This window comes from Akebia trifoliata, chromosome 12, assembly GCF_017979445.1.
Source record: "Akebia trifoliata isolate Shusen 1 chromosome 12, ASM1797944v1, whole genome shotgun sequence".
Lineage (NCBI taxonomy): Eukaryota > Viridiplantae > Streptophyta > Magnoliopsida > Ranunculales > Lardizabalaceae > Akebia > Akebia trifoliata.
In genome coordinates this window covers 31197270-31214194 of record NC_141386.1, presented here as the reverse complement: position 1 = coordinate 31214194, position 16925 = coordinate 31197270, and the positions used below count along the sequence as shown (strand labels likewise).

Genomic DNA, 16925 nt, shown 5'->3' with positions numbered 1-16925 from the left:
ACAAATTAGGGAACCGTAGACCTGTGCTTCTCGAGATACACGACTGCACTTCCCCATAAAAAAGTGCATCTCAAGGGAATCTTGTATCGTAAGGAACGTAGATCTCCAATTTTCAAATTTGTCAGGTTAATAATCGATTGAGTTTGCCACGTCACGACTTTTGAAAAAAATAGATGGAGTCAATGTCAAACAACACTTTGGGATCAATATGTAAATCGGCCAAATATTAATATTAATGTAATTAAAGATACCACGTGGGCACGTGGTGAAAATTGAATTGTAATTCGTCTCCATCGAGTTTTCAAAACCCTCATAAGCTTATAAAAAGTTAAGACGCGTCAACCATAGATTACCTCCTTGAGGAATTCAGGGACGGTCTTGTTCATGGAAGTCATCACGGATTTGTCATCTCCTATACGGATACGGATGATAGGTATGCATCTCTCTTTTTAATTTATAATTATATAATTATAATTAATTGAAACTTATTGTTATAAATAAAATAAAAAAATAGAAATTTTGGATTTTAAAAACTCTTATTTCGAAAACAACTTCAATTCTAAACCAATTAGTATTACTATTACTATTAATATTGAGGCATCCATCATATCTCTATTTATATTTCTGTTGTGTGATTCGGAAATCTAGAGATCTAGAGAGAGAGAGAGAGAGAGAGAGAGAGATGGGGCAGAAAAACGTTAATTGTTTACCCCCTCGTCAACCTCCTGTACTGATGATTACTAGTAAAGAAGATAACAAAGATAAGGAGAAGCGAAGAAGTTTCTATAGTCTTTCTGAAAAAAGAGTTTACGACTTCCAATTACCAATGCCCATTGACATATACTGCCAAGGTTCGGGTTATGGATGGCTTATAATGGTGGAAGAGAGTTTGGATGTTCATCTATTAAATCCTTTTTTGTCGTCAATTAATAATAATAGGATCCAACTCCCTCCGCTTACAACTTTAGAAATCACAAAGAATGATGTTGAGTCAATGGGATATGATGATGTAATTGGCGCTGAATGGCTCCTATCTAAGGCCGTTCTATCTGCCAACCCATCTTCAACCTCTGACTATCTAGTTATGGTGATCTATGGTGGATGTACAACATTAGGCTTTTACAAGTCCGGTAACAAAACTTGGACTTCTATTAAAGGAGAAAGGAAGGGGTTTGATGATGTTATATATTACAAAGGCCAATTACTTGCTCTCCATTGTTCTGGATTCCTTGTGGATTGTGATATTGATTCTCCTCATCCTAAGATGATACAAGTGACACCACCCTTGCCAAGGGAATATTCGCCTCAAAAAAAGTATATTGTGGAATCATCAGGGGACCTCTTGCAAGTTACAAGGCTAAAAATGCCCAAGTATATTGGTGAAGTTGAGAAATGTTACTCAACTGTTGGATTTCAAATCTTCAAACTGGACCCAATCAACAAGAATAATTGGATCAAGGTCAAGACTCTGAATGGGTGTGTGTTGTTCTTAGGTGACAATTCTTCCATGTCTCTTTTCGCTGCGGATTTCCCTGAATTAAAGTCGAATTGTATCTATTTCACAGATGATGATAGGGATTGGTATTTAAGTCATTCTCCACCTTATGGACCCCATGACTTGGGAGTATTCAACTTAGAAGATGGGAGTATTGAATCATATTATTCAGTGGAGTCCCCAGCAACAATGTTTCCATTCATTTGGGTTGAGCCTTCCCTTTCCCTATCCCTATAGGGTTACTATGATTTTTTTTTGATAAGTGTATAGGGTTACTATGATTAACTCATTTTTATTTATCAACAACAAGTTTGCTAATGTTCAAGCAAGCACCATCCATCTTTATGCTGCAACTTGTCATATTTTTTTATTTAAATTATTGATTTGAATTTGGACCTAATATGTTCTAGTTATTCTTGTAATGTGTTTATTAGCCAATTTAAACTCTGTTATTGGATTGGATTCTTTGCCTCCCAATCTCTCATTGGTGAAATTTTTGATATATAAAACGTTATGTTTTTATAATAAATTTGGATTACAAATTAAGTTTTCTCTTTGTTGGTATGCTTAATGTTGTGGATTCTTAATTTTTGTGGCAAAATAGAAAATGACATTAACAATGAGGACACATATGCAGCAATGGCAATCTGGTAAGCATCCTGTATTATCTGCAAAAAAAATCCAGCATAAATGGTCTGCAAATCATACAAGTCCATGGATAGCTTTTAATTGACTGTTTTTAGTTACAAGTAAATTTCATTGTTGAGAAGTAAAATGGGGTTCAAGGAGACCAGACATACCCAAACATAACATACCCAAAAATTAAATGTACATCACGTATTGAATGTTGTAAGCTCGATTACAACTACCCAAGATAGGCATAACTTCCTCAAAAGAATGCTTTTGCTCCTTCCAAATGCCCCAACTTACTACCAAGGATGTAAGTCTCCAAAAGATCATTTTTGATGTTAGAAATGATAATCCATGACGATGCCATCCATCAAACTATATATCTAAGGACCTAGTCAAGAACCCAATAAATATAGAAAAGACAGAAAAAAGGGGACCAAATCTCTCACGCGGGGCACCTTTACAATGCAGGAGCAAGGTAGTTTTGGAGAGCTGTTCATTTATAAGTTTCATATAGAAAATAACTACTGGGTGGTCTTATTTGTACAAAATATTTGACCTCGAGGAACATATAGGTTTTTCCCTTTTCAATTAAGTTCATAGATCCATGGATCAAGTTTTTATGAATGAAAAAGATTAGATAATTGTCTCTCTTAAAACATTAATCACTTTCTTTAGGGACAGTTCAAAGTTATTCAAAGGCACATCCAATGGTGTTTTAAATTAAACTTATTCTTGAAAATAGATTTATCTCTAGAGATCTAGATAATTCATGTATATTTATGAGAAAACTACGTATATTTATGATATTCTCACATTGCTTGTTGAGTAGTAGATCTAGAATATGGTTCTAAACGGTTTTTATGGTATGTAGAAGATTGCTATTCTTCACATTATGTTACATTACATTAGTATTACGAGTGTGAATCATATGCACTCAGGATGGAGGATTGAAGCCCCCTCCCACACTCCAATACACACCATGTACGCCGTAATCCAAGGAAATTTTTAAAAAGAGATATTTTAGGCATTAATTCCATGGATTATGGCTTACATGACCTGTAATGGGGTGTGGGAGGAGGGAAGTGGATTCTCTGTAGCAATCATGTAGCACACTTTTAACGGTTAAAAGAGTGCCATATCAATAATAAAATTAGATCTCACACTTAAAATCTGGTAGAGTTCAGTAACTTCACACTTTTAAAGACATGGATCTGCTTAAAAAAACCTTTGTATTTTTTTTTTAATTCGATCTAATTCATGTTCACAACATACTGAGATATGATTTTTTTTTAAAAACCACCTCTCTCTCTCTCTCTCTCAACCTTTTAAAGTGTGTTACAAGGTTGCTACTGAACCGTGTGCTATAGAGGATCCCCTTCCGTGGGAGGAGAGTTTCAATCCTCCACCCTGGGTACATACGATCCGGACTCTTAGTATTACACCTTGAAGCATTTGTGTTTCAAATGTAACTCATTCCTCATACTTTATAGGGTGAAGGGATTTTCTTTGGAGAGGTAGCCTAAAGATTTGGTGACAAAGGATGTTCCTTGAGAACTAATTTTTTGGATTGGTGTTGACCTGTAATACTTGTTTGGAATGTGAGCCTAGAGATTTTACTTCAATGATGATTATATATGAGATGACTACTGATGTGGTACGATACATTATTATTTGGGAAATTTACATCAACATACAGGTATATAACATGTTATACGCATTACGTGAAAATTGGGAAATTCGACAGAAAAAATTGATTGCCAAGACCCACAGATTTTAGAAATTGAATTTTAACGGTCTAGGACTGTTGAAATTTTAGATATTCATAAATTTAATGGTTTATAACTGTTGAATTTCTCCCATCCTTCATTAATTTAATAGTTTTTGCCTGTCGAAAAAAAAAATAACAATGAAAAATTTGATGACAATTCAACACTTTTGTCGATCAAAATTTGGACTTTTTTTCACATTGTGACAGTGTGCTTATATTGTAATTATAATTAATAATAAAAAAAAAATTGACTTATATTGTTTCTTGATTGTTATCATAAGAAATGTATTAATCTTTTGGGTTGAACTCACCAACTAAAACTAAAATGTATGTTTCCCATATGTTGTCAATAGCCATTGTGTGAGATTCAATATTGCTACTATATAAATTGATTTCAAATGAGTTTTGTCACATTAAATATTTATGTTGGCAGGTGTTGATCATCAATTATTATTATTATTTTTATAATTATCAAATTCAATAGTGAAATATTTAGTCTTGATGGATTGATATGTAATACCAACGGGAGGGGGATTTTGGTGAAGTAATAGATACAAATATTATTCCGTCATTGGAAGTAATCTATCAAAATATATATAGTCCCCTTCGGCATCCCACATTGGCAGTCATGTTTACAAATTAACGTTAAAAATTGATGGTTCATGATTCTTCAACTTGCAAATCACTTTTGTTGGAGTTAGAAGTTTCAGAATGAGATGATTTTTTGTGAGGATGATATTCCCATCATAGAAATCAACCTCATAAAAATTCAACTTAATCAAAAACTTCTAACACATAAAGGAGAAAATGTTGGTTGTCAAACCGTTGGGGGGCAGTAAAAAGACTAATAAATCCTTTTTTTTTTAATTAAAAGACGAAATGAGTAGAGGTACTATTAAAGAAAAAAAATGTGACAAAGAATACTAATATCTTCAACTCTCCATGATGTCTTGGACATTAGCATTCCCCACATATATATAGGGCTCGTTCGGCACCCAACATTTTACCCTATGCTTTACCCTACGTGTTTTGTCCTACATGGGTTAAAAGTTTTGGAATAGAATATACTTTATCTTTGGATGATAGATTCTTAGAGAATCCAATCATTTTTAAGTAGTCAGCACCAGCATCTATTTGTATAAGACAATGACTCGTGATTTTCTCTTCCCCCACCCCCACCCCCCTTAATGACTCGTGATTTTCTCTTCCCTGAGCCCCACGCCCACCCCCACCCACCTAATGACATACTCCCCTGTCCTCTCCTCACGGGGTGTTGTTAGAATCATAGATTTATGCAATTACATATCACGAGAAAAATCTTTGGTTTTAACACATACCACGCCAGGAAAGTAGGTATGGGGGAGTTAGAAAATCATTATCATAAGAAAACGAAATCTCACACAATGATTCTTAATTTCTTGACGTGCCAACTTAGCTAAGTTGGTCAGTTGGTCCCATGTGGTAGGTTAAAATCCCTTGGAAGTCAACTTTAGTTACTAACACATAACTTTTACGTATTAAAATAAAAATTCTTAATTCAACCCTTGATCTCAATTGCTATAAATAAATTAAAAAAATTTCAAAGAATATGAAACATACAAGTCGTTTTTTAGAAGTGAAATTTCTTTCTTACTAAATCAAGTTCAATTTGAAGAGAAATGACTCAAACCATGGAGAAGATCAAATTTTGAAGTCCTCCAGAACCACCATCTCATTCTTGGTCCGTTAAACTCAAGTCCCAAGAAAAGATTTCAAACCCACCAATTTTATTTTTTAATAAGTATCAGAGTGATTTACCTAACAGACCTATCTGTTGCAATTTTATTACAAAATCCCTTACTTCATCAAGTTTATTATGTGAATGAATTGCAAATTTGCAATCCAATAATACAGTTTTCTAGATTTCATGGAATTTGAGATTCAAAAGAAAAAAATTTAAAAAAAAATATATTTTTAAACTTGATCGTAATTGTTGAAAATAGATGACTACCAAACTCCTAAATTTAAAAACAAAATTTAATGGTGAAAGTTGATATATATATATTTTTTTTCAATTTTTTTAAAGTTCTTAGAATCCACTTGTAGGTATGTTAAGAAAAAATTAATAGCATAAATTTGAATTTTATGGCGTGGATCCTCACCCAGGGTTTTTCTCAGTAACAAACTTCATAAAGTGAGGTGCCAATAGCAGCTCTCTAATTTTAGCAGACAAACAAACTGTTTCATAATAAAATAATAATTAATGACTGACGACCCTCAAACATCATGAGATCCGAAATGGAGGAGACCCAAACCTGAGATTCGATTGATCCAAGTACTTTTATCCAATTCGGATCCAATTTGGGTTCTGATTTTGCATTAAGTTTGGCAATCAAATTTAAATATCGGAAAATACAATACTTAAACACATTTGATAATCCACCTCAAATGTACGATTGAGATGAAATGATGCATTAGGATTTCTTAGAAATACAAATCCCTAAAGATTTGCACTGATCCCTATGCAGCCTGTTATTTTCGTCTTTCCACATCTTTGCCGAATGTTTGATTCCCTACAAAAGGGAGGGTTCGGTTGGATTAAAAAAATTTCAACCCATTAAATCTGGGTTAGATAAGAACATAAAAATGAGTCTTGTTAACGTGTGTCGTAAGGGCATATGTTAAAGTGCAATAACGGCACTTTGAAAATTGGATGATCCGTTTGGTTTGGTATTTTGGATCGATTTTTTTTTCCTTTTAATAATAATTTTTGAACCAGTTTGATTGCATTTTGGTTTGAATTTTATAACTAAAAGTCGGTTTCACTACTTTTTTGTCTAAAGATATTTTGTCAAACAAACCATCCTCCACGATGGTGCATAATTTGTGACAACGAAGGATGTAAAAGTAAGTCTTTTGTGCAGACCCCAAAATCTTTAGCACTATTTATGTATACTCCCCAAAGTGGTGACAACTTTCTCCAAAACTTGTAATTTTCAAAGTTCTCAATAAATTGTCTCTTTAAGAAAATTATTTATTTGTTTTAACAAAGCTTCCCTCATTTTCAAGGATTGAAAATTGATTAAAAATAGTTTAATGTCCAACAATGTTAGGACACAAAATTTCCAGCATCAATAAAATATTATTCTTATTTTAAAGGACTGAAAAAATAATAATAGCCTCTTTCCCATTCTCTAATCGATATGGATCATAAAACAAAGAAAATGGATTATGAACATTATGCTTTACCTGATTTTACTTTCTTCATCGTTAGAGTTATATTAGTTAAAAAATTTATATTAATCAAAATGTCAAAATCTTTGTTTTTTAATAGTCTTTTTATATTTTTGTTTGTGTTACTTTATAATCCAATTGTGAAAAAAGAAAATTTCCTTGATTGTCCAAGGATTATTGGAATGTATAATTATTCTTTTATAACTTATACTCAATTCTCACAAATGAGGAGTACTGATCTAGGTTTTTTTTATTATTATTATTATAATAAATATAATGGTCTATTTGATTGCAGGGAATTTGTTATAAGGAGGATACAAATTCTTTCGAAAAATGAAGATCATGCGAAAATGAATTCCAGTATTATTTATTGGCATAGGAGCTATTACCAAACCATAAGATATCATCCGAGTTTGAAGTTGTTGTTCACTGTCAAAACGCTTTATTGTGGGTCAATTTCCACCGGGGGAAAGTATTGAATCGCTTAATTATTAGATTGATATGATGAGTCGAATTGATCATGTTGTGCAGCGTCCATCAATAGTGGTTCATTCTTTCCTGAGCATTAGTCCTTTTTTTTAAATCTAATTCCTATTTGATCGTTTTGTGTCTTATAAGTCCTTCTCACCTGAGCATCAGTCTTTTCTGGAATCCGTTTCATCTGTTCATGAACCTTATTTCAGGAAGCCATGTCTCACCCAGCAAGCTATGCAAGATTAGATTGATGCTCTTAGAAGCACTCACACATGGGATATGGTGCGGTGCCTCTTCCTCCAGGAAATAACCCGGCTGCAAATGGATATACAAACAAGGTCCAATTTCACTCAGATATTATAACCAAATTCATATAGCCCACTGACCTCATTGTTTTAGTAACTTTACTTGCACGAGGATATTATATATTAAGGATGTCAATATTAAAGATGACTCCCAATATCTTTAGAATTAATAATATACTCTTTAAATTTCAGTAGGAAAATCTTGTTAGACAAAAATCTTATTAAGAGAAGATCTCTAAGTCCTCTATCTCCATCTATATAAGTGGATCGACACCCCGTAATAATAATAACAATAGTGAAAGACTCACAAGTTTCAAACATAGTGATATTCATCAATCGGTAGAATCCTAATTGATCCAAGTAAAAAGAAGAGAAGGTGAATTTAGAAATTGAAGAATTTAGAATTGGAATTTACACACTTCGATTCGTTAGCACGTGGATTGTAAAAAGACACACCTCCAACACATATTATTAAATCAATATTTCTGACTTATGACACAAAGTAAATACCTCAACTTTGATTCTTAACAGCATGAATAGATTCTTACTCCATTGAAAATTATACAATAATAATTATGTTGAATAAAATTTATATATTTAAAATCTAACATCAAATCAAATGATACCATCATGAGGTATAAGACAAAATTGATTGTCAAAGGCTTCACACTAGAGCATGATTCTTATAATGAGGTTTTGACAAAACTTGTGAGAGAGATTTGTTGAGCTGCTCAATTCAAACCTCATAGTGATCCAAGTATGCCCAAGATCCATGTGTCAATTGATGTGACAGTAGGAATCTTGCGATACCCACTATAAGAAAAAAAAAAAAAAAATTAAAAGAAAGATGTTGTGTAGTACAGTTGTACTGAATGGTAAAATATTAAATTTTCAACTAAAATCATATTATTGTTAAGGCTGCTACTTTTGTCATGAAGTAGTGAAATAATATCTTTATTTTAACTTATACACTTTTCACTTTCTAACAAAAATTTGTGATAGATTTCACTTTTCACTTTATTTTAACAAAAATTTGTTGTTCATAAAAATACATTGTAAAAAATTCTTATTTTGTTTGAATGACTTTATTATTAAAAAAAACTGCTGAAGTAACCTCAAGATTGGATCTCATACTGCACATCTTAAAGTAAAAGTGGATAAGGACCATAGGTGCTTTTTCACTCGTGTAGACTTTCACGTCAGAATGTACGATGTGAGGTTCAATCTTGAGGTCACTCAGCACGACTCTTATAAAAATAGATTAGACATGATGAGACTACCAATTAAGGCCAATTTTTGAATTTTAGAGCAGAATTTAATATGCCATAAGATCATTATTCTTGTAAAAGCAAATCTATCAACATTATAATTGATTTTTAAAACATAGGTTTCTCATGGGAACATTGAAAATTCTTTATTATGCCATATCATGGGTTCCATGTGATAACATTTAAAGTGCATTAAAATATTATCATAATTCCTTTATAAAACTCACCCCCCAACCCCCAATTTACCTTTCCCCAAAAAAGTAAAATAAAAAATAACCAGCAGCAGGTTCATGACTTAAATAAATAAATAAGTGAAAGTAGTCTTTTTTTTCTAGTCAATTTCTTATTTTAATGTGTTTTAAATATAATTATTGGTTCACTGTCTAGTGAGGCCCAATGTTGCTTCTCCAAGTGGGATAGATCAGAAGTTTCCTGATTTAAAGGTCCAAGAACTAATATAATAACCAAAAAAGGGAGATAAAAAGAGAGTTTCTATTTGCACCCCAACTCTTATTTATTACACCCAAATTATAAGATAAAAAAATTAAGTTTGGGTGCTAATAGAAACTCTCTATTTTTCCCATGTGTTGTAAGACTTTGTAACGTTGAAATAGTTACCTAACCAACCTTTCATAACTTTTGAATAATGTGACTTAATCATTAATTAGGGGGTGATAAATCATTTAAGAAATTGGAGTGTACTAAGTAAAGTTGAGATGCCAATAGCAGCAATAAAAGATGTTATAGATTCAATGGAGATTCGTTGAATTAAAACCAAATTTAGTGTGGGTCCCACCTAAACATGGAATCTCCTCCCAAAATGAACCACGTGGTCTCAGAATTTTCAAGATTCCCATGTTAGGTAGTAGTTGTGTCCATGTATCTACCCATTTGACATCATTGTTGATTTCTCTTTTTGATTCAATTATTTTATATTTATGGGCTTAGATGTCACCACTGGGCCCAAAAGACCAATGTTAAGTTACCAGCAATTATTAAAAAATAAAAAAATAATTTCTCTCCCATAAAAAAAAAAATTATTCTCAAAGCAACGGTCCCCACCAAAAGTCGTAAGATTCCGGAATCTAACTATCTATATATATAAAAGGCTCTCGATTTATGCACGCAAGCGAAGAATTGAAATCCTCCCCACATGAAATTTAAATTAAATTAAAGTCGAGGAATTAATGCCTAAAATATACTTGTTTTAAAATTTGAGAAAATTATTTAAAGAACCTCGCAGAAGGGACTTCTTTTAAAATAGTTCCAAAATTTTCGATAGTAATTTGGTAAAATATTTAATAAACTTTCTTTTTTTAAATGATTATTCATTATTGGTCAATTCAATACTTCTTTATTTATTGTCGAGTTCACCATTTTTATTTATTGTTAAACTCAATGTTTTTTATTTATTGATGAGTTCACTACTTTTATTTATTGTCGAACTCACCATTATTTACTGTCAAGTTCAATTGAACTTGACGCTTTTTATTTATTATCGAGTTCACCACTTTTTTAAATAAAAAGGGGTGAACTCAACACTGGTAAAACTCATTATTTTTCAATTTTCGAGTTTTTTTTTTTGTTTTTTGACTAAAATACATGGAAAAATTGAAATAACGACTTGCTTAGATGATTTCAACATAAAAGAACCATTCTTGATCGATTTTGATTCAAAATTTTTTAAAAAAAAAATTTTTTTTTTTTTTAAAATCTTAATTTTTCACATAAAATTTTAAAATATTTGAAAATAATTTCTTCTTCCTTCTTAATTCCTTTTCGATAGAATGGAGTCTTAAAAATTCAATTCAAACGTTAAAAATCTAATTTTTATTTTATTTTATGAAAATGATGAGTTCGAACAATTCAAAAATTTAATTATGAAAAATGTGAGAGATGAGGTCCAAAGAATGTTAAGAAAAAGAAAAGTTTACTAAAATGAACTATAGAGATCTCCAACTTGAGCGCATAAGATCTAGAGTCCTATAATAAAACATGGGTTTTGTTACAGTTTGCCCTAGGGGCACACGTTAAAGAGCAAATCAACCTGAGAAATTTGAATCTGGGGGCATTTGGGTAAAAATTAATTTTTATGGGCATTTTGTTATATAAAATTTAATTTCCTGGGTGTAGTTATTGCACTTCAGCGGTTTCCTTGAAAAAGATTAATAAAGAGTTTTGCTAATCTGACTACCCTACATCAGAATCGTAGATCCACACTTCCCGGCAAATACTTTTTTATGGCGTAGTGCAGAAATGTATCCCGAGGAGTGCAGATCTACTGTTTCCAAATTTATCAAGTCACAGTAGTCGACTGAGTTTGCCACGTGGGGTACTAATTGTGAGTTTGCCACCACCAACTGTAAGTGGGTGAGATTCATTGTTAAGTTTTATTAATTAATCGTGGCTGCACATGCATTTACTATCCTTACCTTTCTAAACAAAGTCAGCTTAACTGCATGGAATCTACGGCTGAGATATCAAAAATAATTTCGTCTGTCATTGTACATCCAACGTCGTTCGTACTTAGAAAACTCTCGAGATTTTCGTATATTCTTACGAGTCGTGCTGGGGTGACACAAAGGGCGACAAGAACTTGGGGGTGTCGTGTACATTACCGTTAGATGCTTTTCATCCAGATACGATTAAAAAGAATCCACGGTTATATGCGCGCCACCACATCATTTTTGTCACCTGTGTGTCTCCGTTTGTGTCATTCCAGCATTTTCCTTTTCTTACGCATCGTTGGTAACGCCTTGCCACTATTTATTCAAAGACACTTTGGTGGAGTGGGAATCTAAGCGTCATATCTCCAAAATCAGAAGCAGCCATGGAAGCGACTTCTCCTCTTCGCTGTTGTTTCTTCCTCTTCTTTGGAATCCTTCTCATACTCTCTCTTCGTTCTTGGTATCCATTAAGCAAAACAGAGCTTCTTCTCGACTGCTCCAAGTACTCTTCTTGGTGTACCTCTAAGAACCGAATCCAATCCAAATCAGATCCCAATCTCAACAACCAAACCCCGAAATCTATCGACCATTCAACTGAAACCCCTCATCACCCACTAGATCCACTTACCATACAAGAAATCAACAAAGTCCGAACCGTTATCACAACCCACCCACCTTTCATACCCATCTCCCCTGTAATCCACTCCTTAACCCTCCATGAACCAGAAAAATCCCAAGTCTTGAATTGGAAAAAAGGAGATCCAATTCTCCCTAGAAGAGCCTTTGTAATTGCTCTTCTAAACGGCCAATCTCACTTGCTCAAGATCGATTTGGGTTCGGGTCAGGTCATCAGTCATGAAGTGAACCAGAAATCCGGGTACCCAATCCTAACCCCAGAAGATTTTGCTACAGCTGTTAAGGTACCACTCAAGAATCCAGAATTTAACAAATCGATCATTTCTAGAGGTGTTAGTTTATCTGATTTAGCTTGTGTAGCTCTTGCTACTGGTTGGTATGGGCCAAAGGAAGAAGGAAGAAGGCTAGTTAAGGTCCAATGTTTCTCGGCCCAAGGTACAGCCAATTTCTATATGAGGCCCATTGAAGGTCTTACCGTAACAGTTGATGTCGACAAGCAAGAAGTCGTATATATTTCCGATACAGGTAACGGTATCCCAATTCCGAAATCTACTAATACGGATTACCGCTATGTGGCTCAAAATAGACCGTTGGATATGAGAACGGTTAACCCGATTTCAATGGAGCAACCGAAAGGTCCAAGCTTTAGTGTTGAAGATGGGCATTTGGTTAAGTGGTCGAATTGGGAGTTTCATTTGAAACCCGATCCAAGAGCAGGAGTTATAATTTCACGGGTCATGGTTCGAGATACGGATTCGGGTCGGTTTAGGAGCGTTATGTATAAAGGGTTTAGTTCGGAGCTTTTTGTACCGTATATGGATCCGAGTGATGGATGGTATTTTAAGACGTATATGGATGCTGGGGAGTACGGTATGGGGTTGACAGCAATGTCGCTTGTACCGCTTAACGACTGCCCACGTAACGCTTACTACATGGATGGGGTATTTGCTGCGGCTGATGGTACGCCTTATGTGAGATCGAATATGGTTTGTGTGTTCGAGAGATATGCGGGTGAGATTGGTTGGAGACACTCAGAGAACCTAGATATTGGGATGGAGGTAAGATCTTTATTATAGGTTAGATGGACGAGATCAGTTTGTGTGGGACAATCATGATTGGTGATGATCATGAGCCCAAACAAACCAAAAAAAAGCGGAGTTTTTATTGCCACAGCAACTCTTAATAAGAGCACCCCAATTCATATGATATTACCGAGAAATGGTTTAAACATCTCTTAGTAAAAGTTGGTGTGGCAATCGAAGTTTTATTTCTCCAGCATTTTACTTTTTTAAATGAACGAGTGAGATGGGATGACGTTCTTAGGGAATTATTTTGTGGAAAGAATCGCTAGAAAATTTGTCCTTATGCGACCTACCACCATGTTCTTTTCATCTCAGCCACCCCTATGGGCTACGGCTAATTGGCTCTACCTACGCACATTTTAATAATATTAGAGTTACCCTCATGTGTTCAACCTTATAACAAGACCCCTTGACTTTTGTCTTTTTGAGAGACTAACGTAAAATGACCTAAATATACTTATCTACAACTTCTAGCAAAAAAACACCTTTTGATTTTTTTCTCAATTAGTCATATCTTCAAGCAGCTTAACTTTTAGGGTAAAATAATTTTTAACTAATTCAAATCTTTTTTTATATATTTTAGAAATTCCTTCATTGTTTTAATATTGTTCTTGAAGTATAGAGGTTGAAGAACTTTCAAGTTCAAGTTGTTCATCTTTAGGGAAACTATTCTTATTATATTCAATTTGATTTCAACAGTTTAATTTTCTTATAGAAATCCTTGATTTAAAACAAAAATCGATTTTTTTTACTTTTATAACTATTCTATCTTGATCTTGAAGTATGATGAAGACATAATTTAAAGATTGAAGTTGGCAATAAAAAGACTTTACCAAGAGGTTGAAGATGAGGGCATTTAGGTCATTTACATTAATATCTTACCAAAGACCTGAGTCAAGAGGTCTTGTCATTATTTTGAAAACAAAAGATATTTTTCTCTAAGATAGTGAAATGGGGTGTCCAAAATTGTAAATTTAAGGAATCTTCAATACTTGATGACGTGATATTATTAAGATATGACATCTAGATCCGTGTCTATGTATCATATATTTTAAAGAAGATGTCACATCTAGATCTGTGTCCAAGTATTATATATTTTAAAGTATACTGTAAGAATCCTAGGGAATCTGTAATCTCTCCTCTCATTTGAAGACACGTGGCGTTTTAAATTTATTTTACGCCCCTACATTTCTATCAAAATTTTGAAATACCTCTTTAAAAATGTCACGTGTCCTTCATACATGCTTACCCATAAAAAAAATTGCAATTGGCCTCTTTCTCATCTCATTTCGATGTGTGAATTTGGATCAGATCCGTGAGGCGAGGCCGAAGGTGACACTAGTGGTTCGAATGGCAGCATCAGTTGGAAATTATGATTACATCGTAGACTGGGAATTTCAAATGGACGGTCTGATTCGCATCAAGGTGGCTTGAAACTAAATTACTATATCACACAGTATATCATATTATAATTAGATGTCATGTGATTCCATGTATCTCATGCAACTTAATCTAATTCACAACAGGTTGGACTCACTGGAATGTTGATGGTAAAAGGAACTCCATTTGATAATCTTGATCAAATATCCGAGAACGAGTACGAGAACATGACAGGAACATTAGTATCGGAGAATTTGATTGGGGTTGTACATGATCACTTCATCACATTTTACCTAGACATGGACATTGATGGTTCTGATAATTCATTTGTTAAGGTGAATCTTGTTAAGGAAAATACTTCACCCGGCGAGTCGCCTAGGAAGAGTTACTTGAAGGCAAAAAAACATGTGGTGAAAACCGAGAAGGATGCACAAATAAAGTTGAAACTCTATGATCCATCTGAATTTCATGTCATCAACCCGAATAGGAAATCCAAGGTCGGGAATCCGTCGGGGTACAAGATTGTACCCGCTGGCACGGCAGCTAGCTTGCTTGATCACAATGATCCTCCACAATTAAGAAGCGCTTTTACTAATAATCAGGTAACATTTGGGATTTGATTGAAATACATGCTACTTCTCTTGATGTGACAAATGCAAATGTATATTTGTTTTGAAAAATGCTCAAGTGACATCAAAATTTACATCGCTGATGTAGATGTGTGTACAGAACCATAGATGCTTTTCCGCGACATATAAGTGAAAAGCATCTGTGGTTCTATGTGCACTTCCATGTCAGCAATGTGTGAAATGATGTAAATTTTAATGTCTCATTTTTTTTTTTTTTGTCTCTAGCTTTACTATATTGTTCGTCTTGTAATTTATTTGTTTTGGCTGGGTTAGATATGGGTAACACCTTATAATCGGAGCGAGGAGTGGGCTGGTGGACTTCTAGTGTACCAGGGCAAAGGGGAGGACACACTCGCAGTCTGGTCCGAGAGGTAAAATTCATCCTCATTGAAATAATATCTAAAAATTTGTGGTCGTAACTCATTAGGACCTAACAAATTTTTATGGCAGACGCCCAATTTGATTTAATTTAGAAATCAGCCCGAGCCTGACCCAAATTTTCAATTTGACTAGTAAAACCTGACCCAAGCTTGGTTTGAATCTAGCCGTGTTGGGTTGGACCCATAGAGATAAAAATGTTTCAATGTGATGATGTTGTGTGCTATATAATTTGATAAAGAACGTCCATTAATCCGCTTGGTGCTTTTGCTCATCAAAAATGAATCTAAAATTTCTTTTTTATCATTATCATCATCATCTTTATAGCCAAACTTCCTAGACTCTTTTTTAATTCAATTATTTCATAATCTCTTCACTTTTTTAATATAATCCACATTATTTTTTCTCCTCTTGTCATTTTCCATCCTTTATTGATCGTTTTTATATCATTTCAAACTACCACTTCAATTAAATTTGTAATTATAAATTTGTTTATTAATTTATAACATTTTTCATGAAATTTGTTATTGAATGGTTTGATCCACAGAGATCGTTCGATCGAGAAGAAAGACATAGTACTTTGGTACACACTCGGATTTCACCACATACCTTGCCAAGAGGATTTCCCTATCATGCCTACCGTATCGTCGAGCTTTGATCTGAAGCCAGTCAATTTCTTTGATTACAATCCGATCCTTCGGGCTGCACCCAATACCGAGAAGGACCTACCTGTTTGTAAGGCCTCTGCTACTGCTTAAACCATGATTGCTGAATGATGGTTGGTTTCGAACTTTTAAGTAGTTCAGCAAACTACCTTCTCCATGTAGATAGTTAGAAGGGTAGTTACCGAGCAGCCCCCAAGGCATTCTTGAGTAGAAATAAAATTTTTATAATTTAATCAATTATGGGTTGATTTATTAGATATTTTAGCAATCTGTCCTGTTTTTACTTGCTTTCTAGACGACTTCAAGTGGTATTATTGTAACTGTAGGGGGCATGGTAACCCAGTTGAGATTCAACAATTGATTGGCCAGACCAGTTTGGTTATTTTGGTTAAATCTAGGAAATTTTGAAAAATAAAAAATAAAAAATCTAGGATTATTCAAATAATAATTATGGGTTTCTACCCAAAAATCCAGCATATTCAACCAGTTTAAAAATCTTATATTATTCTTGAGATTTGAAGGTTAGAGAAGATAAAATGACTAGGTTGAAGT

General features: G+C 33.8%; 2 protein-coding genes and 1 long non-coding RNA gene across 3 annotated transcripts; all 3 read left to right on the top strand.

Moving 5' to 3' along the window:
- Positions 1–310: 310 nt before the first annotated feature.
- On the top strand, positions 311–3774 carry LOC147389499 (uncharacterized). The gene is made up of 2 exons (XR_015171059.1): positions 311–433; positions 3619–3774. It is a non-coding gene; the product is annotated as an uncharacterized LOC147389499 (long non-coding RNA).
- LOC147389500 (F-box protein At2g26160-like) lies at positions 501–1957 on the top strand. Its single transcript, XM_086419936.1, has one exon. It carries the CDS (start codon positions 683–685, stop codon positions 1730–1732), a length of 1050 nt encoding a protein of 349 aa, XP_086276062.1. The 5' UTR covers positions 501–682; the 3' UTR covers positions 1733–1957.
- An 8124-nt stretch (positions 3775–11898) lies between the features above and the next one.
- LOC147389498 (amine oxidase [copper-containing] gamma 2-like) lies at positions 11899–16628 on the top strand. Its single transcript, XM_086418643.1, has 5 exons — positions 11899–13297; positions 14633–14746; positions 14848–15303; positions 15604–15701; positions 16256–16628. The coding sequence occupies exons 1-5, from the start codon at positions 11987–11989 to the stop codon at positions 16464–16466; spliced, it is 2190 nt and encodes a 729-aa protein (XP_086274769.1). The 5' UTR covers positions 11899–11986; the 3' UTR covers positions 16467–16628.
- The last annotated feature ends 297 nt before the right edge of the window (positions 16629–16925 follow it).